The 12,031-nt window shown below is 41.0% G+C and overlaps 2 protein-coding genes across 2 annotated transcripts; both read right to left on the bottom strand.

The window, feature by feature from the left end:
- Positions 1-268: 268 nt before the first annotated feature.
- Positions 269-5,092, bottom strand: and2 (actinodin2). Its single transcript, XM_089008505.1, has 6 exons — positions 5,031-5,092; positions 4,881-4,957; positions 3,142-3,186; positions 2,853-3,016; positions 900-1,793; positions 269-787 (listed from the first exon to the last, which is right to left on the bottom strand). The coding sequence occupies exons 2-6, from the start codon at positions 4,936-4,938 to the stop codon at positions 398-400; spliced, it is 1,551 nt and encodes a 516-aa protein (XP_088864631.1). The 5' UTR covers positions 4,939-4,957; positions 5,031-5,092; the 3' UTR covers positions 269-397.
- A 3,702-nt stretch (positions 5,093-8,794) lies between these two features.
- On the bottom strand, positions 8,795-10,911 carry apoda.1 (apolipoprotein Da, duplicate 1). Its single transcript, XM_089007718.1, has 5 exons — positions 10,783-10,911; positions 10,019-10,153; positions 9,665-9,786; positions 9,508-9,593; positions 8,795-9,299 (listed from the first exon to the last, which is right to left on the bottom strand). The coding sequence occupies exons 2-5, from the start codon at positions 10,130-10,132 to the stop codon at positions 9,040-9,042; spliced, it is 582 nt and encodes a 193-aa protein (XP_088863844.1). The 5' UTR covers positions 10,133-10,153; positions 10,783-10,911; the 3' UTR covers positions 8,795-9,039.
- Between the last annotated feature and the right edge of the window lie 1,120 nt (positions 10,912-12,031).

Here is a 12,031-nt window from a genome sequence, read left to right as displayed (position 1 = left end):
ATCCATTTAACTTCATCATGCATGTTAAACAAACTTTTAGCGGCGCTGGGGCACTTCATCTAGTTTGGGGCTCGGTATAGTGGAAGCGATATTATTATCAATTCCTTCTTCATGTTTTTCAGCCTCAGGCTTAGGAACAATGCTGCCGCCCTGTGTGTTAAACTGGTATTACATCCTTGAGTCAACAAAGTTCGACTATTTGTTGGATTCGCCACGATTATAAAAATTAGTGCGACGTCCCATTCAGATACTTTTTTATTACATTAAATACATTTTCTGTATCTTGGATGACACTTGCTGTGAACTAACAATCTAACAGAAACATCAATACATACTCATGTATGACTCTTTCTACATCTATACAACTTTTGTGGCTTCAGGTTTTTCTGTAAGAGTTTCAAATCGACTTGTGTTGGCTCATGATGCCCCGGAGGAAGTTTTCTAAACGAGGGAAGCCGGATTTTGTAGCCTTTTTGGTTGTTTTCTGGGCAAGCTGCACCGCCGCTTTCTCCTCATCTGTGTCGGCACGACGCAGGCGACAGTTATAGTCGAGCTCCGGGTCGCAGTGCGGGTCGGGGAGGATGATGCTGCCCTTGCCGGGTCCTCGCGCTCGGATGTCGGAAGGTGGTGCAAATTTTGCGCAGGTGGGGTCAAAGGGATGACAGCGGCGTTCGGCTGGAGCCTTGACCTTGTGCTGAGGGTTGACCGGGGTGCAGTCTTTGTCATAGTGCACATAGCAGTCGTAGCCCTCCTTGGTCTTGCCGCGGATGCCGAGCTTGTAGCGGACCTGATTGATTGATTGGTGGGTGGGTTTTGGTCATACATCCATCAAGTGAAAGCATTACACAGAAAAAAATGAACGACAATGTTGTCGTGAAAACGGGGTGTGAATTTCAGACCTGTCGCTCCGGGAGTTGCTGTTGGGGCTTGCGCAGTGCAGCGGCTGCCGCCAGTATGCAGTAGGGATCGTAGCGGGGGTCGCAGGTCAGTGGGGAGGCGACGTGGGCGGCCTGGCCTTTCTGGGCGTACTCCAGCACGGGTTTGCTGAGGCTAGACAACTTGGTGGCAGTCAACGGGTTGCAGCCGGCATCAAATAGCGGGTTACAATGCCCCTGGGGAGGCGCCGAGTCGGCACCGAGGCCGGCAGGCGCGGCGACGTTACCCACGCAAAAAGGATCCGCAGCCGGGTCGCAGCTTGGGTAGCGGAGATGGTAATAGCCCGCGGGGGCCTTTTGAGCCATCATTGGATTGCAATAAGGGTCCTTGGGGTCACATTTGAGGGCGCCGTAGGACGCGGCGGGACCGGTGGCGGGTCGGTAGCCGTACGCTGCCCTTAGGTGGTACTGAAGACACTCGACGTCATCGTGGTTGCAGATCCGAAGCAGCTCAGCCTTCTGCTCGTGGTTCAGGAAGGGCTCCAGCATGGGAGCGTAGTGGTAGAAGCCTGCCGGGTTCTTCATCGACATGGGCAGCATAGGGGGGAGGATGGGGGAGGGCGACTTGGGTGGGGCTGGTTCCGGGGCAGCGATGGCTTTAGAGGTCAGTGGCAAGAGGCAGTAGGGGTCGACGTAGGGGTTGCACATCTGGACGGCGGAAGACTTGATAGCGGCGGGCATCACCATAGCCGCCTTGGGCTTGCTGGTGGACTCGGCGATGCATTCTGGGTCGTCGGAATCGGCGCATGCTTTGTAGATTTCGCTCAAATGTTTGAGGTAATGGTTAAAGGAGGGGCCTTCTTCGATCCTGTGCTTATTCTGAAGGTACGCCATGTACAGACGGTCCAAATCCTCAACCTATCAAGGATAAAATGTCTGATTAAAAAAATCATTTTGACATTTTGGAAGTCAATAAGTGCCCCAGATTGTAAAGAGCTTTCAGTCTATAAAAAAATAAGAATACTGTCTGTAAACATGTGCTGCGCCACCATTTGTGTTGCAATAGCCATTGCTTCTAAAACTGCACTTATCAATCCTAACCGTTCGAATGTGAATGGCATGGCGATGCGTATGCGGAACTGTCACGGCTTGGAATTGGAGCGGATTTACAGTACCGGGGACAGGAGATGTGAGACAATCTCTTTTTGCCAATGGATGCTACAGCTTTGTGTTCGCTTTCAACATTTAGCTTGTAGCAGACGTGGACATTTCAACATGATGTCCCTAATCCACTGGTGAAAAGGACGCTTTGATCCTCTCCTCTTTCATCTAGAACTACTTGATATGACAAAGAGGGTGCAGAAAGTGCTTAAAATCTTAAGAATGACTGTGTCTTTGTGTTGTCATATATTTTTTTTCTTCTTTTGACTTCAAGATAGCACCGCGGGAGTGGCTGCCTTTACAGCAGGTCCTGTATTTTTTTCTACTTCTTCCTTTCCTCTTCCTTCCATAACTTAGCTGTTATGAAATGTAAATTTATCCACTTCAAGACTAATAAAGGCTAATCCAATCCAATTTCTTTTTGCATTGTTTGTTAGGATCTCTCTCGTGCTTTTTTTATTTATGTGTGACAGCAAACATCAACTGGTAAGGTTATGATTGGCATTCTGGTTCGGCCCAAAGGTTGAAACACGTTTGCTTCCAAAATAGCGTATTTGACAATAAAGCTGACTTTGACTTGACTTTGAAATGTTAAAACTGAATTATTTTGGGTACCTCACCAACAGCCAAGTTCTTGTAGCTCTACATTGGTATCATTGAGTATTTTGAGGGAATGTGTGCTATATCTTTGAGCACAAAAATGTATAAATACATGAATACAAATACATAAATACAAATACACAAACACGCACACACAAAATTCCTATCTCAAAAGCTGCATGAGAGTCAAAATAAATAACCATGAGCAGCACTCACCCCCTCTTGGTTGTGGCTGTCCATAAAATACTTGTACCAGCCCCAGAAGTCAGGGACGCGCTGGAACTGAGGTAACGGCATGACAGGCGCGTTCCTCCTGTGGCGCACCAATTTTCTCAGGTTGGCCATGACCTCGGCCTTGGTGTCATCAGATACGCCACTAACTGAAATGACAGCAACATAAACCCGAATTAAGAACAACACTTTCTGGAATATCATTGAATCTGATTTCCCACATTTGATTTCATTTTGGGATGCTGATCCAGGGATCCCACAAACACATCCTCACCTTCATCCTCTTTGCGCCGCTCCAGCGGGACTGCCCCGAGGAACTCTGTCAAACCCACACAGGAGTCACATTAGCAATGCATACAAATGGTGCAGCAACACACGCAGACAGACAATATGACTATACTCAAGTCATATACAGTAAAGTCTCGATATTCTCGGGAGTCGGAAAAAGTATCGATATAACCGGACTATCGATATATCCGATCCTACGGCATGTAAATTTTCTCCTTGCGTTCATAGAAATAGTATCGTAATAATCAGTACTATCGATATAACCGATATCGATATAACGAGACTTTACTGTATTTCTTATTCTTTCCAAAGCATGACTATAAGTACACTAATGATGAGGCATGAGAAGTTGCGATGTCTGGGGAATTTATACCTTTATTGCAAGAAATACATCATCTGGGTATAGTAATAATTTCATATAACAATAAATCATCATACATGTCAATAAATAATTTCATGCAAAATGTCTGTTAACAAAGGAGTCACATTAGCAAGCAACAAGCACCTTCACTGACAAGGACCAGATGTCGCTCTTTCCATCCACACGGAAGGAAAAAAAAATGCTGAACCGGCCAAAAGAGCCCCTGTGGGGGTGCAAAACGAGCCATGTACCCGGGCGGTGGCGCCCCGGTAGCACCCGCAATCGCTTTTAACAAGCATCTGTGTATTTATAAGACAAACCGGAGGCCCACCTCCACCTGTAAAACTTCAAAGTGTAGACCCTGACATCGGCTAATTACCTCTGTGCTGTAAAAGGAAAACAAATATCGCAAAAACTGTATGCGGATGTGATGATTGTATGCATTCCTGTGTCCTTCTGCTCCACCGTGGGTTTCCTTCTGAAGTTGAGCAGTCGTAAAAGTCAAACAGTCGACTCAGCTGATTGGAGCACCAGCTGGGGGTCTGGATAGGTTTTTTTCATGAGCTTTTAAAGCAAGGAAGACATTCATTCGACCAAGCTCTCGAGGCCAATTTGGTAGTCTGTGGTGACAGGTTGCATTTATATAAATAAATAAAGAAAGAAAGAAAGAAAGAAAGAAAGAAAGAAAGAAAGAAAGAAAGAAAGAAAGAAAGAAAGAAAGAAAGAAAGAAAGAAAGAAAGAAAGAAAGAAAGAAAGAAAGAAAGAAAGAAATAACTCACAAAATAACGAAAAAATTAAATAACTAAATAAACAAATAAACGACTAAACAAATGGCCAAATAAATATATAAACTAACTAACTAACTAAATAAATAAAGATTCAGCTGTTCTAAAAGTGCTATAGAAATCAATATGTATTGTATTGTATAGTGCATTTCCCCGACATCTCTTTAAACTTTGAGTATTTAACGAAAGACCTCTTTTTAAAAAAGTAAAATATATAGAATTAGTTTTTTCATGTTTCCTCAAAAAAAATCAGTGCAAGTTATGGAACCTACAGATCTATTGCATTTAAATTATGGTGCTTGGAGAGCAATATTATTAATCATTATTATTATAAAAATATATTTTTTAGGTGGTTCTTCTGTGTCAAACCTTAGAGAACCAGTGAAATACAGAATATGTGGACAGTTAAACATTGTATCCTCCTCAAAATTATTGGAGGAAAAAAACAGTCTTTTTTCAAACAGGAAGGGTAAGAGAACATTGCGTTTAATGGAACCCTAACCATCATAAAACCCACTAAACCCCCAAACATTGCATTTATCTGGTGAATTTTAAAGATATATTAAAAAAAGTCTCACCTGGTAAGAATATCATGACTAGAAGGAATCCAACATGGATGAAGGAAGGCGATGCCATTCTCGCTTTCAGGTGCTTCCTTTGTGGTAAACGATGATTGTTAATAGGGCATAGACTTCGATTTTAGCGGGACTTTTGACACAAAGTTTTACCTGCACTGGTGCTGAAGGGGGTCTTGTCTCAGTATCCGCTTCTGTTTGTTGGCCTTATCTGTCTGGCCCCCTACCCGGTATGGCACAGGCAGGCAAGGGCGAAGGTTTTAAGGAAGACTCCCCAACACCACCCACCATCCTCCCAAGGTCATTAAAAATACGAAAACGACAACCCCACACGGGTTGCTGTTGGCCGCCGTCCCGACCAACAGCAGCCCTGTCATTAGGAGCCAGGGAAAGCGTGTTAACAAGAGAACCCGTACTTCCTGGAATGTTTTTGCTATCGGTTGATTTTGGAGATTTAAAAATTACACTGATTGGGGGGGGGGGGGGGGGGGGTGAAGAGATATCAGCTTTTAAATCAACTTCAATGCTTCAGTACTCCATCAAAGCCAAACAAGATTTTTGCATTGTGGCAATTATAGATGACAGGATTATTAAAATATTTGTCCAGAAGTCGCTTTTTTCACGCATTAATGAATGGACCTCACACATTTCCCTGAGGAGCCCCACTCCATACTGTCACAATCAGAAAGCCGTTAATAATAATAATACATTTCATTGATAAGCGCCTTTCAGAAACTCCCAAGGACACTTTACCGCAGCGGTCTCAAACTCGCGGCCCGCGGGCCAAATGCGGCCCCCGAAAGAATATTTTGCGGCCCGCCTTGATACGAAAGATTAATGTTAGTGCGGCCCGCATGATTGATATGAATGAAACTTGTGTGTGGAGCTGAACAAGTAGGCAAGAGAAGCAATGTTTAGGACAGTTCATGTTCAATATTTTCTTTAGGTTAAGAACATTTAAGGTTAAAGAACTGTGAATAAAGACATTTTAAACTTTATTAAAATAATTAGTTTTCCTGTGTTTTTTTCAGTCATCTGTAACTGCCTTATGATCATTAAATTATTGTATTTATTTATTACTGGTTCATTTATTTATTCATTTTTCCATTTATTCGTTTAATTCATTTTGTGCGTGTTAAAAATAAAGATTTTGAGAACATTGGAATGTTTTATCTGTGATTTTCTTGTGGAAAAACCGATGCGGCCCAGCCTCTGCATCCAGCGGCCCCCGGGTAAATTGAGTTTGAGACCCCTGCTTTACAGTCATAGTTCCACAATTGGGAAATTTGCAACTACACCAGCAAAATAGTGTCCTTGGGCGTTCTGAAAATCGCTTGGAAATTAAATGTATATTATTATTATTATTATTATTATTATTATTATTATTATTATTATCAACATCATCGTTATTATAAAGTGAAAGGTGTGGGGTAAAAGATAAACAAAGTATTCTATACACAAATGAAAATGTCAGGAGACTGAAATGTACAAAAGCACAAAGAAAAGTTAAAAAACACTGTCCATAATGTAAAGTATAAAAAGCATATTTGATATATCTAACTGTATTGACTCGACATATGGTGGTTGTGCTATTTACACTGGGTCGGATTGATCATATTTACCGCTATAAATTCCAATTCTGTTGTAATCAGGAGCCACCCTTTTATTTTCTTTCGCCTCTCTGCCTTGCATGGTGACGTGTCTTTACAAACAACAACAACTCCACGATTTGAGAGCCTGTAAAATGGTCTCACGCTGCTTGTAAATGAGAAGCTCGTGAAAAGACAGACCCTTGTAAAAAACGACACGGTGCCTGCTAAGAACTTGGGAGCACAAAATCTGACACCAATCTCCAATAATTTCCTCAACCGCGCAAGTATAAATCTCCCCCATGTTTTTAAACACCCTAAATGAGCGACTCGAGCTGAAGAAGAGAATTGCGGAAATAAATAAAGGACTCAGAGATTAAAAATCCTGTTCGTTACTGAATCCTTAATTACCGGGCAACCGTGCTCCCTGGTGGCAGAGAGCAGCACAGACAATGAACTCAAAGAATAATAACAACAACAACAATAAAATAATAATTAGTATTTTATATCTGCGTTTGGGTTCGAATCTTCACAATCTATATGTACTGTATTGTCTGTTGTCAATTGTCTGTCTTTTTTAGCCACATTATAAGTGCCTTGCACGCTGGGTCCGAGAGGACAGTAATTTCAACTGTGCTGCATTACATGCATATTAGCATATTTGACAATAAAGCTGACTTTGACGACTTTCAAATCGGTGACTGAAAGGTATTTATTAAGAACGGAGCTTTATTCAAAGGGCGTCTGCTTCGCGCTCTTCTCGGTAAGTAATTGACTTTCGGCTTTTCCTTACTTCAACAGCCAATCAGAAGCCATAACGTATAAAACACGTCTCGGTCATTAAACAACACAATGTAATTTAGGTATTCTTAACATGAAATAATACGATGTTTAACCATCAAATGATAACCATTAATAATATAGGACAAGCTTATATAACTATTATATTAAAAAGTTAATTTCTCCACCATGAAACTAATAAACGTTAACTTACTTCATGTTAATAGGCGAGGAGGCGATCTTAAATTTATGACGTCACTGTTACAAAAGACCTAAGGAGGAAAACGCAACTCATAGTGGCAAAAATTTGTTTCAAGCCCCCGATTTAGAGCTCAACAGATTTAAATAAAATTCACAAAGTAAATTTTTGTACTTCTACCGTCACAATGCAATCCTAAATTCTGAACGTAACTCGGCAGTTAACACAACTCTTCATATTTAATTGACCACGTTTACAGGAGATCATCAAATGTATAATTACTAGCCAGGTGTTACTCCATGCTGGCGAAAGAATCTTTGTGATGTTCAGAATCCCACAACATCTGCAGGATGAAGTTTAAAAAGAGAAGAAAGAAGATTGTATGTCATTAAGACATTGGAAGCAAAATGGCAGGTCTGCTTTTTACCCGAAAGAATGTTCAGTCTGGCGTTGGGACTCGCATGATCCATCGCAGTCTGTCGCTGGATGTCATCATCAAAGAACCTTAAAATCTGCAGAAGCAAAGACTATGAATGTGACATTTAGAGAAGGGTTCACATCTCTGACAGGCGGAAATTTGGTTTGTGAAGAAGCAACATAGCATTTTAGCTCCCTTTCTATTGTATGAGTTGTGCAAGACACGTTTTCATGTTGAGAGTTAATGTCAAATTCAATATGGAGACGAACGAGGAGAATGTAAGTGTTAAACTTACGGGCCCGGAAGTCGGACGAATAGCTAAATGAATGTAAAAAAAATTATAATCTTGAAATAAAATGTTTGGGCATTCACGGTCTGTGTCATCCGTCCCCCTCCTTTGTTGACACACTCTTTAAACATCTTAATGTGGTGTGATCTCGATCCTGAGGAAAACACATTAAACAACTAAGACCTATTTACAGTACATCCTTGTTTCATTTTATGAGACTTAATTCATATCCACGAAGCCTAGAATTAGCGTCTCAAGATGCCAGTATCTTGGCTAACATGTTTGTCAAGATACAAGCCATCATTTCGGCCATTTTATTTTTTTTTTGTTGTGTTGGCTTGTGATAAAAGACCTTTTCACGTTGTTTGTTGCCACAAAAAATTGAAGTTTAATGTCAGACTAAACATAAAACAAAGACAATGAGAAAGTGTAGATTTAAATCAAGCCTTTCAGTCTGTTTGCTGGACACGAAGACACAATTACCATCTTTGTTATGGTCATATAACCCTTTTACGCAATGGAATGTATACAAACGGCGCAGCAACATATGCAGACAGACAATATGACAATACTCAAGTCATATGTATGTCTTATTCTGTCCGAAGCATCACTATATGTACGGTAATGATGAGTCATGAGAAGTTGCGACGTATGGGGAATTTATATCTACGTAGCAAGAAATACATTGTCTTGGTATATACGTACTTGTATTTCATTAAAAATAACTGTTAACATTCACTGATACAAATGTGCAGATGTGCTGGCATGGATGTCAAAGCCTTTCTTGTTCATACGGAAGCAGTGGTTCAGTGCAGCCATGTAGTTATATTGCATTAAACAGCTATGTTTTGATATTGGATTGCTTTTTTTTCTTTTGTACTTTGTTTTTATAAGAGCCGGTCATCATTCCAGGGCGCGTCTTTGTCGCAGCCCTGCTGCTTGGTGTCAATCATGCGAATCACGTTGATGTTGTTGTTGGCGAAGGTCTCCTTGGCGCTGTCAATTGTCTCCTGGGGCAGGTTACGCGTGCGGCTCAAGATCCAAGCAAAGTCCAGGTGGAAGAGACGCAGGATGTCCGTGCAGGAGTACACCACCGCCGTGTTCACATAGTCAGTGGACAGGATCCAGTAGGGGGAAAATGGCAGCACTGATGGGTAAAAGATGCATGTATGAATTTAATCGTACCTTTAGGTATGCATCTTTTTGGCTATGGAATATTTGCCTGTCGGAAGGATGATATCGTCTATCTACATGTGTTGCACCACCATTTGTATCCAAGTATCTGATGCTCAAAGATTTCGGAAACTGTGATAATTGTGAGCATGTCAACAGTTTATATTTTAAAAATAGCTCACCATAAGAGTAGCTTATTCCAAGTTTAGCAGGATTCTTCAGATCTTCAATGACACCGGTTCCTTCGATTTTCCTTACTTCTCCTTTCCTGTGGCTCGAGATTATGATTTGTGTATGTCAGGTATTTTCATCCGAAAAATCACCATTTTTTTCACTCACAGTATTTCCGAGCTGACAACTCGGATGGATTTGTCTCCTCTGAATGTAAAATTGGTCTCGATGCAACGGCCCCTCTCGAACTGCGCTGGCAGCCTGGCGACTTCGAACCACCTCCCCATGAACTGTAACAGGCATAAGAATCACTGTTAGATGTTACCCCTTGTCACTAAGAAATTGTATGAAAAAAAGAGAGGGAGAGAGAGAAAGAGAGATACTATCCACCTAGCTAGCCACCTAGCTAGTCACCGAGCTAGCCACCTAGCTCGACACCTAGCTCGTCACCTAGCCAGAGAGCTTCCTAGATATCAGCTAGCCAGATAGTTAGCTAGCTCAATGAATAGAGAGATACAAAACCTGTTTGATGTTGAAAGCGGGTTGAACATCAGGTTCTGGACATGGACCCCAGTGAGGCACCTGAGCTCTGATAAAAGGCACAATGAATGCCACCAGTGGCAAAAACAGCTTCATGGCGAGCTTCACCTTTGATACCTGACACAGATGATTAAACCAGGCGTGAAAATTAGGGCCATTTAACAGCCAGATACTTAGACTTTATTTGTAATGCACTCAAAATGTGTGATTAATCAATAGAAGAAAGAGGATGATTATTAAAATAACTGCTTATAAATTTGCTTGAAATATGTATTGCCTAATTATACATATTACATATTACATACACATACCATATTAGTACACAGAGACATTTATTGAAAGAAGACAAAATGGCGAGTAAAATAGGTTGTAGTCATCTACTTGTCCTTATTTGAATTGTTTTTTTTATCAAATGAAAACTTGGACATTTTACTGTGTGCGTTATAAAAATAATTGGTGGGTAAAAAAGCACTTAACTTTGATTTCATTTTCATTAAGTTAGTATAACAAACAATATGAATGATCAAAAATAAGTGGCAGTCATCTTCAACCGAGCTTTTTCTCATTTTTTGCAGTCATTTTGTTCAGCACTCAAACCGCTCGTTTGCTTTTCTGGGAACAAAATGGACGACAAGGAAGTCGATTCACAAATAAATCCAAAATATAATTTATAAATAAATGTAGGCTGGTTTGAGTGTCGATAAAATTCAAAACATATAATGAACAGGTAAAGAGTGAGTTCTTACCTCAGAGGTGGTCAGACAGAAATGTAGCGGCGATTGAGATTCGGTCCGCGGTGCGCTTCTGCGTCATCAATGGTTCCTTTGTGCTGGGGCCTTCACTTTATTTCTGACTTGAAGTCAACTATTATCAAATTGGAGTCATGGGGGACATACCGGGACATGTTATCATACAACTTTGATTGGGGCGTTGTTGTGCCACACTTGCGGACATTTTTCTGAAATAGATATACACACAGTATAAACATGTATAATCTTTAAATATATAGATTTATGCACTGAACAATTTTATAGCATGTGTAAAAAAATCTAAAGCACAAGACCACTTTTGAAGGACCCTGAAATGGCAAAAATCTCTCTAAAATGTCCGCTTCAACCGAAAACATGACATGGGGTCTTGGGACTTTTAGTTTGAGTCTACCAGTGCCGAGACTATTCTTCACCCACAGTTAATAAATACTAAGAATTTTTGGAGGGAACATGTTCCAGAAGGATATGTCCATTTTAAAAAAATAACATTGCTTGACATAATGAAACATCTCGCTCGGCGGCTATTTTGTAGTGTATCACTCCTTGTTCGAAAAATGACAACATGAAACATCTAGCTAGGCGGCCATTTTGTAGTGTATCACTCTCCTTGTTCCTCAAGCACAGTGAAGCTAATGAACATTTGGAAGCACTTCCTGCTATATTCTGATGACAACAGCATGTTCCTGAATGTCAGATTGGAGGCTTATTTTTGGGATTATTCAACCTAAACAATAAGCTCACAGTCAAGACCTAAACAAGATTTGAGCAAGACGTAATGCTTGCACTTGAGCAGGATTAGGCTGCAGTGTGAAACGTCCGGATGGCAGATTGCAGCTGTAATTAGAAGAGGACCAAGCAGAAAGAGTGTCTTGTTTGTCAATTTATAGCCATTGAGGTTAAACCCGCCGTGATCCCTTTGCCTCGATGTGACTCTGTAATGCTGCGTACAAACAAGATGGACCGAAATCCCCCATAAAAAGCTTATGTGACCCACAGATTCCTAAATGACCAGTTTAGAAGTTTTTAAGTCCTAATGCTTAATTCCAAAGTCCATAATTAGGCATTTTGGAGCGCAAAACAGGGCGTATATTGCTTGTAATTGGCTCCCATTTCCTGATCAATTCAGATTTAATGCCTTTCTAATTTCAGTGTGAGAACGAATTTACAAAGAGGACTGAGGCACATACCGATAAAACTACCAAGATGCCTCTGATGCCTCTGATGC

Source organism: Hippocampus bargibanti, linkage group LG11, assembly GCF_051943395.1.
Source record: "Hippocampus bargibanti isolate YZ-2025 linkage group LG11, ASM5194339v1, whole genome shotgun sequence".
NCBI lineage: Eukaryota > Metazoa > Chordata > Actinopteri > Syngnathiformes > Syngnathidae > Hippocampus > Hippocampus bargibanti.
The sequence above is the reverse complement of the archived record's forward strand: the minus strand, read 5'-3'. Positions and strand labels throughout refer to the sequence as shown.

Coding starts and splice junctions, on each gene's coding strand:
- apoda.1 (XM_089007718.1), bottom strand. CDS start 10,132: ATGAAGCTGTTTTTGCCACTGGTGGCATTCATTGTGCCTTTTATCAGA. Junction 9,594..9,664: donor GTTGTCAGCTCGGAAATACT/GTGAGTGAAAAA, acceptor CTCGAGCCACAG/GAAAGGAGAAGTAAGGAAAA. Junction 9,300..9,507: donor TGGAATAAGCTACTCTTATG/GTGAGCTATTTT, acceptor TTTACCCATCAG/TGCTGCCATTTTCCCCCTAC.
- and2 (XM_089008505.1), bottom strand. CDS start 4,938: ATGGCATCGCCTTCCTTCATCCATGTTGGATTCCTTCTAGTCATGATA. Junction 1,794..2,852: donor ACAGCCACAACCAAGAGGGG/GTGAGTGCTGCT, acceptor TATCCTTGATAG/GTTGAGGATTTGGACCGTCT. Junction 788..899: donor AGCAACTCCCGGAGCGACAG/GTCTGAAATTCA, acceptor TCAATCAATCAG/GTCCGCTACAAGCTCGGCAT.